Source organism: Haliotis cracherodii, unplaced genomic scaffold (genome assembly GCF_022045235.1).
Source record: "Haliotis cracherodii isolate W230 unplaced genomic scaffold, xgHalCrac1.p SCAF_1, whole genome shotgun sequence".
Taxonomy (NCBI): Eukaryota; Metazoa; Mollusca; class Gastropoda; order Lepetellida; family Haliotidae; genus Haliotis; species Haliotis cracherodii.
Window position 1 is genome coordinate 46530242 of NW_027266264.1, and position 17511 is coordinate 46547752.

A 17511-nucleotide genomic window follows, 5' to 3' on the forward strand; every position below is an offset into this window, starting at 1 on the left:
CCATGCAGTGATATAGGAATCAGTTATGCACAGTAAGAGATAGCATGCAATGTTGCAAGTATGCAAATCACTGTTTCGATTGACAACTTTTGACGATTGAATAAACTGGTGTGTAAGTTTTTCATTGACATTTTAGGTACTGTAGATAAATTTATTCAAGCAATACAACATTTTTTATTTTTGTAGGTGAAAATGAGAGTGTTAATGCAGATAAAACTACCGGTATTGAAAGATCTATGCGATTTTCAATCGCTCTGATTGAAAGTTGATGCGATATTTACGGCAACTGTGCAAGAATATCACGGAATCACGGCCTAGGTCAAATCCTGATAGTACAGTTCCAAGTACATCATATAGTCAAAGAAGGTTAGTGGCAATAGTATAGTTCCAAGTACATCATATAGTCAAAGAAGGTCAGCGGCAATAGTATAGTTCCCAGTACATCATATAGTCAAAGAAGGTCCGTGGCAATAGTTTAGTTCCAAGTACATCATATAGTCACAGAAGGTCTGTGGCAATAGTTTAGTCATAAAGATAAAAAAATTACCTGTCATAGTTCTCATCAATCCTGATCTCCCCTCGAGCCTCTGTCGCCTCCTCTCCATCTCTCACCTGTAAAATACCCATCATATCACAGCTCCCATAACAAGTCAATTTCTACATCCTCATGTCATTTGTCAGTATTTCCCTAGGCAAGGGAGTTAACTAGCTGTAAATTTCCAGTTTCCACCCTTGCCAAACTATGCTGGAAATTCTAGGCTTGATCGTAACGCCACCAGTGGCTTTTATGAGTTATGTCCCTTCTAATTCCCTCCTATTGACTAATCAGATTCCACCTCTCATACCACTTGCATTTGCTTCAAACTAAATGGTGGAACCGATAAACAAGATTGTAATAAAACATGTCTTATCTCGCAATGTGCATCCAATCATGTGAGCATCTTGATTAAAAACACAACAAGCATATAGTCGACGAAGTCATCCCCCCCATTATAACATGTTATGGCCCCAGACCAGGTAACTGACCCAACATTTCTCTTAGCCCATGTCAAAATAGCTACAATGGAAATTCTAAAATAAACATTTCTAAAACTCCTTGATATCAAATTGCACCAGTTCAGTATGTGTCTGGTAGACATGCAAAGTTTTGTAAGAAAGTATTTAACAGTTTTTGAGTGACGCTCCAGAAACAAACTCTACCCTATAGAACAAGTCCAACTTGTTGCCATGGAAACATAAAATAAACAAATTTTAAAATTCCTAAATAGCAAAAGGCACCAGTTCAGTATGTGCCTGGTAAACAGGTAAAGGTCATACACACACTCACATTGTCTACACAGACAAGTACTATGACCATGTCTACACAGACACTGACTATGACCTTGTCTACACAGTCACAGACTATGACCTTGTCTACACAGTCACAGACTATGACCTTGTCTACACAGTCACTGAGTATGGCTTTGTTTACACAGAGACTATGACCTTGTCTACACACTTGGTGTTCTGTACATCTGACTTTGTCTACATACTTGGTGTTCTGTACATCTGACCTTGTCTACATACTTGGTGTTCTGTACATCTGACCTTGTCTACATACTTGGTGTTCTGTACATCTGTCTTTCTCTACATACTTGGTGTTCTGTACATCTGACCTTGTCTACATACTTGGTGTTCTGTACAACTGACCTTGTCGACATACTTGGTGTTCTCTACAACTGACCTTGTCTACATACTTGGTGTTCTGTACATCTGACTTTGTTGACATACTTGGTGTTCTGTACAACTGACTATGTCTACATACTTGGTGTTCTGTACAACTGACCTTGTCTACATACTTGGTGTTCTGTACAACTGACCTTGTCTACATACTTGGTGTTCTGTACATCTCACCTTGTCTACATACTTGGTGTTCTGTACATCTCACCTTGTCTACATACTTGGTGTTCTGTACAAATGACCTTGACGACATACTTGGTGTTCTCTACAACTGACCTTGACGACATACTTGGTGTTCTCTACAACTGACCTTGTCTACATACTTGGTGTTCTGTACAAATGACCTTGACGACATACTTGGTGTTCTCTACATCTGACCTTGTCGACATACTTGGTGTTCTCTACAACTGACCTTGTCTACATACTTGGTGTTCTCTACATCTGACCTTGTCTACATACTTGGTGTTCTGTACAACTGACCTTGTCTACATACTTGGTGTTCTGTACATCTGACCTTGTCTACATACTTGGTGTTCTCTACAACTGACCTTGTATATATACTTGGTGTTCTGTACATCTGACTTTGTTGACATACTTGGTGTTCTGTACAACTGACCTTGTCTACATACTTGGTGTTCTCTACAACTGACCTTGTCGACATACTTGGTGTTCTGTAAAACTGACCTTGTTGACATACTTGGTGTTCTGTACAACTGACCTTGTCTACATACTTGGTGTTCTGTACAACTGACCTTGTCTACATACTTTGTGTTCTGTACAACTGACCTTGTCTACATACTTGGTGTTCTGTACAACTGACCTTGTCTACATACTTGGTGTTCTGTACATCTGACCTTGTCTACATACTTGGTGTTCTGTACATCTGACTATGTCGACATACTTGGTGTTCTGTGCAACTGACCTTGTCGACATACTTGGTGTTCTGTACATCTGACCTTGTCTACATACTTGGTGTTCTTTACGTCTGACTTTGTTGACATACTTGGTGTTCTGTACATCTGACCTTGTCTACATACTTGGTGTTCTCTACAACTGACCTTGTCTACATACTTGGTGTTCTGTACAACTGACCTTGTCGACATACTTGGTGTTCTGTACAACTGACCTTGTCTACATACTTGGTGTTCTGTACAACTGACCTTGTCTACATACTTGGTGTTCTGTACAACTGACCTTGTCTACATACTTGGTGTTCTGTACAACTAACTTTTTCGACATACTTGGTGTTCTGTACATCTGACCTTGTCGACATACTTGGTGTTCTGAACAACTGACCTTGTCTACATACTTGGTGTTCTGTACAACTGACCTTGTCTACATACTTGGTGTTCTGTACATCTGACCTTGTCTACAAACTTGGTGTTCTCTACATCAGACCTTGTCTACATACTTGGTGTTCTGTACAACTGACCTTGTCTACATACTTGGTGTTCTGTACAACTGACCTTGTCTACATACTTGGTGTTCTGTACAACTGACCTTGTCTACATACTTGGTGTTCTGTACATCTGACTTTGTTGACATACTTGGTGTTCTCTACAACTGACCTTGTCTACATACTTGGTGTTCTCTACAACTGACCTAGTCGACATACTTGGTGTTCTGTACAACTGACCTTGTTGACATACTTGGTGTTCTGTACAACTGACCTTGTCTACATACTTGGTGTTCTGTACAACTGACCTTGTCTACATACTTGGTGTTCTCTACAACTGACTATGTCTACATACTTGGTGTTCTGTACATCTGACCTTGTCTACATACTTGGTGTTCTCTACAACTGACCTTGTTGACATACTTGGTGTTCTGTACATCTGACCTTGTCTACATACTTGGTGTTCTCTACAACTGACCTTGTCTACATACTTGGTGTTCTGTACATCTGACCTTGTCTACATACTTGGTGTTCTCTACAACTGACCTTGTCTACATACTTGGTGTTCTCTACAACTGACTTTGTTGACATACTTGGTGTTCTGTACATCTGACCTTGTCTACATACTTGGTGTTCTGTACAACTGACCTTGTCTACATACTTGGTATTCTGTACATCTGACTTTGTCTACATACTTGGTGTTCTGTACATCTGACCTTGTCTACATACTTGGTGTTCTGTACATCTGACCTTGTCTACATACTTGGTGTTCAGTACAACTGACCTTGTCTACATACTTGGTGTTCTCTACAACTGACTATGTCTACATACTTGGTGTTCTGTACATCTGACCTAGTCTACATACTTGGTGTTCTGTACATCTGACTATGTCGACATACTTGGTGTTCTCTACAACTGACCTTGTCGACATACTTGGTGTTCTGTACATCTGACCTTGTCTACATACTTGGTGTTCTGTACATCTGACCTTGTCTACATACTTGGTGTTCTGTACATCTGTCTTTGTCGACATACTTTGTGTTCTGTACAACTGACCTTGTCTACATACTTGGTGTTCTGTAGACCCATGACTGCTGTCTTAGAGATGTCAGGGATGCGGAAGTAAGTGTGTAGGAGACAGGTGAAGTCAAAGTCTTTGCTGCCTGAAAGAAGAAGACAAAGTCATCCATATCTTCCTCATTCCTTGCATGCTCAAAATTGTGAATAAATATTCTTAGATTTGGTACGACAGCCAACAGTTCTAACTTGCCTAATACATTTGCCAATTTTCATGAAGAAGTAATGAATAGTTTGGCACTGGAAATAAACCTTGTCTACTGCCAGGACACAGGTGCTGTGGAACACTCACCCGTGTTGTCTACTGCCACATTCATGGTGACTGTCTTCTCCATCACCTGTACAGTGTACACCACCTTGAACCTGCAACAAGTGATCAGTTAACATGAGACGACTAAGGAGCTCTCAATGCCTTGCCTCTTCACAAGTGTCACTTTAAAATGTCCTTGTTACCTTCCTAACATATAGATGTCTAACTCTACTGTCAGGCTGTGACTTCACATCCAAGTCATCTCATGTGGAAAGGCCAACCGTACTTTAACAGATACAGTTTTGTCGTGACGATGGTAGACAGATCCAGTGAATAGTTGCTCTCACAAACACAGCACTTGATGCAAAGTCGCTTTAACTGATCTACTGGCACTTTTGTGAGTTGAACATAAATAATTAGATTTTCCAAAGTTGTGGCACTAAAATCACTTTGTGTAAATGGCCACAGGTCTGTCTGTACGTCTTACCTGAAGTCCCATATTGCTCGGGTGGCTTCATCATCTTGAAGGACAAACTCAGCTACAACATTGCCTGCACTATCCTGCAAGAAGAAGGTTGAAAACTCAGTAATGATGCTGGTTTTGCTGGGTTCATGGCAATAATATGGAAGCCTGTTTTTGTGTGTAAAGTTATGGCCGCCTGGGTTTGTGTGTAATTTCATGGCAGCCTTGTTTGTGTGTAATGTTATGGCTGCCTAGGTTTGTGTGTGAAGTTGTGGCCGCCTAGGTTTGTGTTTAAAGTTATAACAGCCTGTGTTTGTGTGTAACATTATGGTAGATTGTGTTTGTGTGCAAAGTAATGAAAGCCTGTGTTTGTGTGTAACGCAATGATGCCTGTGTTTGTGTGTAACATCATAAAAGACTGTGTTTGTGTGTAACGTTATGGTAGATTGTGTTTGTATGAAAAGTAATGGAAGACTGTGTTTGTGTGTAACATTATGGTAGATTGTGTTTGTGTGCAAAGTAATGAAAGCCTGTGTTTGTGTGTAACGCAATGATGCCTGTGTTTGTGTGTAACATCATAGAAGACTGTGTTTGTGTGTAACGTCATGGTAGATTGTGTTTGCATGAAAAGTAATGGAAGCCTGTGTTTGTGTGTAACGTTATGGTAGATTGTGTTTGTATGAAAAGTAATGGAAGCCTGTGTTTGTGTGTAACATCATAGAAGACTGTGTTTGTGTGAAAAGTAATGGAAGACTGTGTTTGTGTGTAACATTATGGTAGATTGTGTTTGCATGAAAAGTAATGGAAGCCTGTGTTTGTGTGTAACGTTATGGTAGATTGTGTTTGTATGAAAAGTAATGGAAGCCTGTGTTTGTGTGTAACATCATAGAAGACTGTGTTTGTGTGAAAAGTAATGGAAGACTGTGTTTGTGTGTAACATTATGGTAGATTGTGTTTGTGTGCAAAGTAATGGAAGCCTGTGTTTGTGTGTAACGTTATGGTAGATTGTGTTTGTATGAAAAGTAATGGAAGCCTGTGTTTGTGTGTAACATCATAGAAGACTGTGTTTGTGTGAAAAGTAATGGAAGACTGTGTTTGTGTGTAACGTTATGGTAGATTGTGTTTGTGTGCAAAGTAATGGAAGCCTGTGTTTGTGTGTAACGCAATGCTGCCTGTGTTTATGTGTAACATCATAGAAGACTGTGTTTGTGTGTCACGCTATGGAGACTGTGTTTGTGTGTAATGCTATGATGCCTGTGTTTGTGTGTAACGTTATGGAGACTGTGTTTGTGTGTCACGTTATGGTGACTGTGTTTGTGTGTCACGCTATGGAGACTGTGTTTGTGTGTCACGCTATGGAGACTGTGTTTGTGTGTAATGTTATGGAGACTGTGTTTGTGTGTAACGTTATGGAGACTGTGTTTGTGTGTCACGCTATGGAGACTGTGTTTGTGTGTCACGCTATGGAGACTGTGTTTGTGTGTCACGCTATGGAGACTGTGTTTGTGTGTCACGCTATGGAGACTGTGTTTGTGTGTAATGCTATGATGCCTGTGTTTGTGTGTAACGTTATGGAGACTGTGTTTGTGTGTCACGTTATGGTGACTGTGTTTGTGTGTCACGCTATGGAGACTGTGTTTGTGTGTCACGCTATGGAGACTGTGTTTGTGTGTAATGTTATGGAGACTGTGTTTGTGTGTAACGTTATGGAGACTGTGTTTGTGTGTCACGCTATGGAGACTGTGTTTGTGTGTCACGCTATGGAGACTGTGTTTGTGTGTCACGCTATGGAGACTGTGTTTGTGTGTCACGCTATGGAGACTGTGTTTGTGTGTAATGCTATGATGCCTGTGTTTGTGTGTAACGTTATGGAGACTGTGTTTGTGTGTAACGTTATGGAGACTGTGTTTGAGTGTAACGTTATGGTGACTGTGTTTGTGTGTAACGTTATGGAGACTGTGTTTGTGTGTCACGTTATGGTGACTGTGTTTGTGTGTCACGCTATGGAGACTGTGTTTGTGTGTCACGCTATGGAGACTGTGTTTATGTGTAACGTTATGGTGACTGTGTTTGTGTGTAACGTTATGGAGACTGTGTTTGTGTGTCACCCTATGGAGACCGTGTTTGTGTTTCACGCTATGGAGACTGTGTTTGTGTGTCACGCTATGGAGACTGTGTTTGTGTGTCACGCTATGGAGACTGTGTTTGTGTGTCAAGTAATGGAAGACTGTTAGTGTGTAACGCTATGGAGACTGTGTTTGTGTGTAACGTTATGGAGACTGTGTTTGTGTGTCACGCTATGGAGACTGTGTTTGTGTGTAACGTTATGGAAGTCTGTGTTTGTGTGTAACGTTATGGAGACTGTGTTTATGTGTAACGTTATGGTGACTGTGTTTGTGTGTAACGTTATGGAGACTGTGTTTGTGTGTCACCCTATGGAGACCGTGTTTGTGTTTCACGCTATGGAGACTGTGTTTGTGTGTCACGCTATGGAGACTGTGTTTGTGTGTCACGCTATGGAGACTGTGTTTGTGTGTCAAGTAATGGAAGACTGTTAGTGTGTAACGCTATGGAGACTGTGTTTGTGTGTAACGTTATGGAGACTGTGTTTGTGTGTAACGTTATGGAGACTGTGTTTGTGTGTAACGTTATGGAGACTGTGTTTGTGTGTCACGCTATGGAGATTGTGTTTGTGTGTAACGTTATGGAGACTGTTTGTGTGTAACGTTATGGAGACTGTGTTTGTGTGTCAAGTTATGGAAGACTGTTTGTGTGCAACATTATGGAAGCCTTTGTTGTGCATAAAGTTATGTCTTTGTTGACATTTGCAAAATTCAACAATTTTCTGCACAGAAATTGATCACTACTAACTAACACAAAAACAATGACATAAACACAAATGTATAATCTAAAGGTGCATTCTAGGTCAAATATACTCACGCGCAAAAGGAAACGCAAGTGGTTTTAAACAAATAGGTAACAAACACGGAACCATAAATTGATACAAGTTTTAGCATGTAGTGAAGCCTGATGGTGTTATCAATATTTTTCGTTGCATTTTGGAAGCCCCGAGTAAAAACGCAACATAAAATATGAATCACCAAAACGCACCATTTCAATGAATATGTGGGTATCATGCACCCATTTCTCGCGAAAACGAAAATGCACGAACTGTCACGAACTGTAGTGGGTATAAAACTGTGTCCGATTCTTGGACCTACCACTCCTTGGTCAACAATGCCACGCCTAACTCAAATTCAGAGAAACCAGGCTATCAGATGTTTGGAAGCTGGAGAGTCTGTCCAAGATGTTGCCCGTCATTTCAAAGTTAACATAACCACAATTTACCCTCTCCTGCATCGATACAATGCTACACAGACCACAGATGACCTTCCTCGGAGCGGCCGTCCTTAGGTCACGACACCTCGACAAGATCGGCAGATTACCCGTCAACACCAGCGACATCCGTTCCTAACTGCAAGTGAAAGTGCTCGACAGGCCATAGGAACACATAATCGACACATTAGCCGGGACACTGTTCCGACGTCTCCATTTCAACAACCTCAGATGTCGCTGACCAGCACGCCGTCCTGTTCTCCAACCACGGCATCGACAGGCACTACTTCAGTGGGCACAGGGTCAACGCAATTGGCGTCATCGTGAATGGAGGTGTGTCATCTTCTCTGATGAAAGTCACTTTTGAGTCTCCCATGCAGATGGAAGAGGTGATCGTTTCGCTGACAGAAACGTTGAGGAAAGGGATCAATGGGGTGGACCTAGCATCATGATATGGGCAGGGATTGGACTTAGTGCGAGACTTGAGCCCATGTGCTTTTTGAATGTTGGTCAAGGTCAGGGACACGGCGTCACTGCTCAGCAGTATATCGACCAAGTGATCAGACCCCACGTTGTTCCATTTTTGCACAACACCAACAACACATTTTCCATCAGGACAAAGTTCGTCCCCATGTTGCCAGAGCTACCATGGCCTTTCTGTAACAACAAAACATCCGTGTTCTACCGCAGCCAGCCCTCAGCCCTGATCTGAACACCATCGAACACTTGTGGGATGAGGTTCAAAGGTGTCTGCACAAAATGTGCGCCCAGTCCCTACAACTGCCGATGAACTACGCAAAGCTGCTCTGGATGTGTGCAGGAGGATCCCTAGGGCCTACACAAATTGTCTGATCCACTCAATGTACAGAAGATGTGTGGCGGTGATCAATGCTAATGGTGGTCACACCAGGTATTGACTCACATTTTGGGTATTGACCCGAAACTGTGTAAGCCCTTAACATTTGAAAAAAACAATTATGTCATCTGCTTTTTAATCCATTAAACTGTCTTCAGTCAAATTTTTGTCAATCTTGCCCTATTAGTATTTCTTGTCTTTACTGTCGAAAATAAATAACATGTATACCACATACTCGACTTGCGTTTCTTTTGCGTGTGAGTTTATAAAAATATCACAAAAAGAAAACAGAAATATGTTGAGCCCCACAACCAGCCATACATGTACCGGTACCTAATGTCATTCCATAAAAACCATCACTGAGTAATTGCCATCAAGACTAGGGATGATTGATCACTTCTCAGCCATACATGTACCAGTACCTAATGTCATTCCATGAAAACCATCACTGAGTAATTGCCATCAAGACTAGGGATGATTGATCACTTCTCAGCCATACATGTACCAGTACCTAATGTCATTCCATATAAACCATCACTGAGTAATTGCCATCAAGACTAGGGATGATTGATCACTTCTCAGCCACACATGTACCAGTACCTAATGTCATTCCATCGAAACAATCACTGAGTAATTGCCATCAAGACTAGGGATGATTGATCACTTCTCAGCCACACATGTACCAGTACCTAATGTCATTCCATGGAAACCATCACTGAGTAATTGCCATCAAGACTAGGGATGATTGATCACTTCTCAGCCACACATGTACCAGTACCTTATGTCATTCCATGGAAACCATCACTGAGTAATTGCCATCAAGACTAGGGATGATTGATCACTTATCAGCCACACATGTATCGGTACCTAATGTCATTCCATGGAAACCATCACTCAGTAATTGCCATCAAGACTAGGGATGATTGATCACTTCTCAGCCACACATGTACCGGTACCTAATGTCATTCCATGGAAACCATCACTCAGTAATTGCCATCAAGACTAGGGATGATTGATCACTTCTCAGCCACACATGTACCAGTACCTAATGTCATTCCATGGAAACCATCACTGAGTAACTGCCATCAAGACTAGGGATGATTGATCACTTCTCAGCCACACATGTACCAGTACCTAATGTCATTCCATGGAAACCATCATTGAGTAATTGCCATCAAGACTAGGGATGATTGATCACTTCTCAGCCACACATGTACCGGTACCTTATGTCATTCCATGGAAACCATCACTGAGTAATTGCCATCAAGACTAGGGATGATTGATCACTTCTCAGCCACACATGTATCGGTACCTAATGTCATTCCATGGAAACCATCACTGAGTAATTGCCATCAAGACTAGGGATGATTGATCACTTCTCAGCCACACATGTACCGGTACCTAATGTCATTCCATGGAAACCATCACTCAGTAATTGCCATCAAGACTAGGGATGATTGATCACTTCTCAGCCACACATGTACCAGTACCTAATGTCATTCCATGGAAACCATCACTCAGTAATTGCCATCAAGACTAGGGATGATTGATTACTTCTCAGCCACACATGTACCAGTACCTAATGTCATTCCATGGAAACCATCACTCAGTAATTGCCATCAAGACTAGGGATGATTGATCACTTCTCAGCCACACATGTACCAGTACCTAATGTCATTCCATGGAAACCATCACTGAGTAATTGCCATCAAGACTAGGGATGATTGATCACTTCTCAGCCACACATGTACCAGTACCTAATGTCATTCCATGGAAACCATCACTGAGTAATTGCCATCAAGACTAGGGATGATTGATCACTTCTCAGCCACACATGTACCGGTACCTAATGTCATTCCATGGAAACCATCACTGAGTAATTGCCATCAAGACTAGGGATGATTGATTACTTCTCAGCCACACATGTACCAGTACCTAATGTCATTCCATGGAAACCATCACTGAGTAATTGCCATCAAGACTAGGGATGATTGATCACTTCTCAGCCACACATGCACCAGTACCTAATGTCATTCCATGGAAACCATCACTCAGTAATTGCCATCAAGACTAGGGATGATTGATCACTTCTCAGCCACACATGTACCAGTACCTAATGTCATTCCATGGAAACCATCACTGAGTAATTGCCATCAAGACTAGGGATGATTGATCACTTCTCAGCCACACATGTACCGGTACCTAATGTCATTCCATGGAAACCATCACTGAGTAATTGCCATCAAGACTAGGGATGATTGATTACTTCTCAGCCACACATGTACCAGTACCTAATGTCATTCCATGGAAACCATCACTCAGTAATTGCCATCAAGACTAGGGATGATTGATCACTTCTCAGCCACACATGTACCAGTACCTAATGTCATTCCATGGAAACCATCACTGAGTAATTGCCATCAAGACTAGGGATGATTGATCACTTCTCAGCCACACATGTACCAGTACCTAATGTCATTCCATGGAAACCATCACTGAGTAATTGCCATCAAGACTAGGGATGATTGATCACTTCTCAGCCACACATGTACCAGTACCTAATGTCATTCCATGGAAACCATCACTGAGTAATTGCCATCAAGACTAGGGATGATTGATCACTTCTCAGCCACACATGTACCGGTACCTAATGTCATTCCATGGAAACCATCACTGAGTAATTGCCATCAAGACTAGGGATGATTGATTACTTCTCAGCCACACATGTACCAGTACCTAATGTCATTCCATGGAAACCATCACTCAGTAATTGCCATCAAGACTAGGGATGATTGATCACTTCTCAGCCACACATGTACCAGTACCTAATGTCATTCCATGGAAACCATCACTGAGTAATTGCCATCAAGACTAGGGATGATTGATCACTTCTCAGCCACACATGTACCAGTACCTAATGTCATTCCATGGAAACCATCACTTGGTAATTGCCATCAAGACTAGGGATGATTGATCACTTCTCAGCCACACATGTATCGGTACCTAATGTCATTCCATGGAAACCATCACTTGGTAATTGCCATCAAGACTAGGGATGATTGATCACTTCTCAGCCTCACACACAAATATCTGACAGAAAGACATCAAGAGTTTAGCTTTCTTTATGTTTGGGAAAGATGGAAGGCTGACAAAGCAAGATCAGGAGAATAAGGTGGATGCTCAAAGTCACACTTGTGGACTGTATAGTCATGGGAATGACTGATTTTTGTGCATTGTCCTGATATGAGAGGACACCTTTTCACAGCTTCCCATAGCCCAGTCATAATTGTCTCAAAAGTACAGCAAAGTATGCTTCATCTATTATGTGGCCTTTTGGAAGATAGTCCACCCTGATGACACCATAACCTCATAGACTTTCAATTCAGGTGAGCTATATCAAACCCCAATGACAACATGCTTGTTTGTTTGTTGTTTAATGCTGCACTCAGCAATATTCCAGCTATATGAAGACAGTCTGTAAATAATCATGTCTGGACCAGACTATTCAGTGAATTATATCCTGTGCATCGATCCACGCAAGTGTGATACAATGACATGCATCAATCAAGTCAGCGGGCCCGACCACCCAATACTGATAGTCGCCTCTTATGACAAGCATGGTTTGCTGAAGACTTATTCTGTCCCGGGTCTTCACGGGTCCTATAAGAACATGCAGACAAGAAACATACTGTCCTGGGTGGTGTTTCTGCCTGCCATCTCTTTGTCCTGGCAAAGCCATGCTGTGGGCCGAGGTCCCAGGGGCCGAAATTGGCTACAAAGATAACATTTCATTATCCTGTTTATCCTTTAAATAAATATTATCCAGATGTTGTACATTGGGAAAACACAAGAGGTGTCTACTAGTATCCCTAGCATGTGCAGCTTCAGCTGCAACTGACTGAACTGTCAATTATTTTGACATTTTTTGTTTTGTTTTGTTTGTTGTTTAATGCCGCACTCAGCGATATTCCAGCTATATGACGGCGGTCTGTATATAATCGAGTCTGGGCCAGACAATCCAGTGATTAATGTCATGAGCATCGATCCATGCAATTGGGACACCATGACATGCATCAACCAAGTCAGTGAGCCTGACCACCCGATCCCATTAGTTGCCTTATTTTGACGTAAATGGTGTGACAACATTCCTGCAGCTTGCAATTGTAACGATTGTACCTTGGCCAGATTCTTATTTCCTGGTGGATTACAAGTTTTTACCTATTTTAGTTAATAAAATTAAATGTGATATGATGTGTGCAGGTTCAGGATTAATCAACACAAGATTGGCAATATATTTTAGAGATAAAACCCAATAACGTCTATCTGAGTGTGGTGTGAAGTAATAAACAGTGTCTTCATGTCTACAGCTTCACAATGCCTGACTTCCTGTCTGTGCTTATTGTGATGTCTTATAGCTAAAATGGATACTATTTTCATTAAACCACCCGCATGTTATCAGAAATGAGCGGGTCACTGTAACTTGATACTGCCCTCATATTATACTTGACATTGGGCCATTATCACGTGCGTTGTTAGGTTACATTTTACCAATGTTTAATAGTGATGTCATCTGGTTTGTTCTATGACGTTTCCATATTTGTAAAAGTGGATTAGTGACATTCATTGTATGTTGTAAATGTGTGTGTTGTTGTGTGTTGTAAATTTGTGTGTAAATTGTGTGTTGTAAATTGTGTAAATTGTGTGTTGTAAATGTGTGTGTTGTAAATGTTTCAAAACCGATAGTGTTGTTTATTTTTATTTGATAACAAATTCTACCCATTTAGCTATAATAACGGTAACACTATTTTTCAGGGTATTATCATTTGCAGAAGCACTCGGTTTAAATTAATGGAAGACCTCATGCTTCTGCAAATGATAATGCCCAGCGAAATAGCGTTACCCTTATAATAATAGTGGTGTGTACTAAACAAAACATTTTGTCCCACAGGATCTGAATAATTTTTTAAAATGTACCAAACTTTCAGAAATTATAATGAATGTTATAAGAATGAGAAATAGTTTGCTCAATTGAACACTTGCATGTTTTGGAATTCTAACAACATCAAGTGCGGAGATGCTAAAATGGGCAGAAAATGATGATCTTAGTTTTCAGGAAGGAAACTTTTATATTGGAAAATGGGCAAGCCTTAGACCCAAGCTAATCTACCTGAAAAGATGAAGATAACAACAATACAAACATATGATAAAAATAATGTTGGTTATGAACTTGCTTAAAGTTGTGAGTGAGTCCAGGGTTTAACGCTGCTTTTAACAGTATTCCAGTTATATCCAGATGCAACTCTGCACAGCGAATCGCGGCGCCTTAGACGACCGGGCCATCTGTGGTCCCCCTGCTCATAGTAAGACTTTCTCTTGGAGATGTACCGATAAGCATCAGCCTTTTGTGTTCAGTTTACTCGTATGTACTTGACCATTACAGATGGAACAAACATCCACATGTTAGAAAGAAAAAGGGCTAATTGACAACCATCTGGACATGTCATAATATTTCAAAGTCTTTTTGTAAGTTTACATTTATCAATGTTTCAAGTGGGCCAGAATGGGCCTTGTCCTACTTGGTGCCACTGACATTTTGTGATGGACACAAACCAACTCGGATTAGACTCCCAACTCTAGATCTTTGAAACATTATATTCATTTGGTTTGTTTGTTGTTTCATGCCACAGTCAACAATATTCCAGTCAATAAACTGAACATGAATATCAATGGAATCTGCAGGTATCATCTGTGATCGAAACCTCTGAATTGAATAAACAGAAGACTTGTCTCTTAATTATGATATAAAATAAACACTAACATCATATATTCACTATTTTACAGATATTTCTTTCGTGAGTCACACAGTTTTTAGAAATAAATATTTAGAAATGAAATAATTCTTACGGAAAACTACGGGTATTCCACCTCTGATGGCTTTCTTGTTGTCAAACACAGCCTTCTCACTGATGGGAAAGAATACATCTTTTAAAAGTAAAAGCATCTTCATTAATACAAAAACAATCAAACAAATCACTAAACAAGATTACTGTTTGGCAGCTCAGCTCCTGCGTTTTTTAGGGCTTGGTCCGGCCCAACACTGAAGCATATGCAACACATGTAGTGTCTCCTTGGGCAAGTAAAATGCTTCTCCATTCACCCAGCAGTGAATGGGTTCCTGGTACGATGAGATGGCAATGTGGTTGTTAACCTTCTGGTGCCACACAGGCAGCATGGGTTGTATACTCCCCAGGGAGATGAGAATGATTGATGAGGGCATACTGATCCAGGGTATTAAAGTGTGCTTTGAGCAACCACATAGTGGATGGAAAACAGTGCCTAAAAATGGACTTGTAATTATTATTAAGTTGCAACATTAGAAGTAGGCTCCAGTACTATATTCCATGACACACTTCCCAATGGTTAGGGTATCATAATGACTAGTTAACATTTGCCCTTTTTTAAGGGTTTTGCTATATGTTATCAATATAAGGACCAAGACTGTTAGTTACTATCGCTGAGTTGGTTGACAGGTTACAGGCAATGTCCTCAACAGCCAGGGTGCAAGGACAATATTCATACAATGAAGATATCTGGCACCCCTGTAGCCTGTGGCACGCACAGAGTCTGGGGGAGACAACTCTTCCTTACAATGGTAGATCCTTCATCCTCTAAATTTCTCAGTGATTAGTGGATGGGAGTTTATTTAGTACTTATTTCAAGCATGTCATATGAAAATAGTTATCGCACTGCCTTGGCTTTTGAAAATAACATGACTGTTTTCCAACTCCAATCATCATCGAGATGACTTTAGTTCGGAGATCAACAATCTCATCATACTCTGATGCTGCATTGTGTCTTAATAAATGTTTTCCAACCAGCTGTATATCATTGGAATTATTACGTTCTAGAGCAGGATCAGTGGGCGTCATCTTTCCTATGACTTACCTCAAAAACAAGACTTCTTGTCCTTGGCACTTCCAAGACAAAACGGTAGCTCCTGCACAAGACAATACAGTAGCAATTATATGGTTGTACACACTGAATATCTGTACCAGTATGTTCGCATGAAACAATCAGTATCAGCACTGCCACCAGCTTCAGTAGGTTTACTTGTGCTTAGTGTAGGGAATTAGTTGTATGATCATGATTGTTGATCATCTAATTTAATCAGTAAGCGTAATGTTCCTGTTTTCAGTAAAATAAGATCAAAGTATCACATCAAACAAAAATACAATTCTACTTAGACTGTAGCTTCAACAGTCATCAGAGTACCATAACAGTTAGGTTATTACTACTGTTATATGTTGTGCCTAATAGTACTTGTGTACCTAAGCACTCATGGACTGATGACGTCACCACAAATAGTGATGCTGTCATGATGACATAGTTAGCAGAATAGAACATGGCCACCTGTAAGAAACCATCTGACAGAAGTCTGAAATGAATCTACAGAGATGGAGTGAGCTCTTAAATGCAATTTTGATTGACTAAAATTTGGTATTTTGCCAAAATTTTGAAGTGAATAGCTAGTGATAGTGCCTCTTATTTAAAGACGCACTGATCTAAAGCAATTCCCCGGGACTGGTTGTTGCCTTTGTTATTGTTTTTTCCCAGTGGGTACCCCGATGTATAGCAGAAATCTAGACTGGTTTGCGACCTGTGCTGCACCATTCGTAAGCGCATTAGTCACTTTTATGGATAGTATAAGGGCGTATGGTCACGTTGATCAACAAAATAAAACACTTTTTCGAGATAATAAGGAGATGTAGGTAAGTTTTGATAAGTCACTTGGTTGGGAATTGTGGGATTTTCATTAACACTATTTTGACTTGCAACAAAAAGTAAATATTTCACCTGAGCAATGCTCATTTTATCGTGTGTATATTTTTACAGTCAAAATGAGTAATTTATCAAACGGCTAAATATTCAATTATTTTACAAAATGACTGAACAATATGTCCATCTGTATTATTATGATAACGAATTCCAAACATTCTTATGTTTAATATCATCACCAAGTGACTGAAATGGTTAGGATTAAAAGCACATTTCTATATTGTTTGGCTTCTAATACTAGTTATTAATCTATTGTGATGTTTTAAGCCTGTTATAACTGAATCATTTTTAGTCAATCTGTTAAATGAATGGACAGATTTGTCAGTTTGTAAAATGATGGAAATATTTAGACATTTTCTTAATTGCCTGAGTGAATCACATTTTACACATGGACTGTAACATATACACACTTACAAAGGAAAAGATTTGAGAAAACACTGTAAATCGCGCATCGAAGAGCTTCCCAAACAAGACGTAGAGAAACAAGAATGATTCTGTTCAATGCCACAGAAAAAGAATGAAAACAAAATGCAAATATCAAAATTACAACCTACCAAAGTATAATATTAGACAGCTAC

At 40.3% G+C, this 17511-nt stretch overlaps 1 protein-coding gene across 1 annotated transcript in view; it reads right to left on the reverse strand.

Annotated features, from left to right (window-relative positions):
- LOC139464754 (uncharacterized) overlaps nt 1-17511 on the reverse strand; it is a 36196-nt gene that overhangs the window by 12501 nt on the left and 6184 nt on the right. Inside the window, exons 2-8 of the mRNA XM_071246268.1 lie at nt 16043-16094; nt 15002-15060; nt 12787-12869; nt 4930-5003; nt 4485-4555; nt 4172-4278; nt 548-612 (exon numbers count right to left, since the gene is read on the reverse strand). Of these exons, the coding sequence (XP_071102369.1) occupies nt 548-612; nt 4172-4278; nt 4485-4555; nt 4930-5003; nt 12787-12869; nt 15002-15060; nt 16043-16094 (511 nt within the window). The remainder of the gene's footprint in view (nt 1-547; nt 613-4171; nt 4279-4484; nt 4556-4929; nt 5004-12786; nt 12870-15001; nt 15061-16042; nt 16095-17511) is intronic.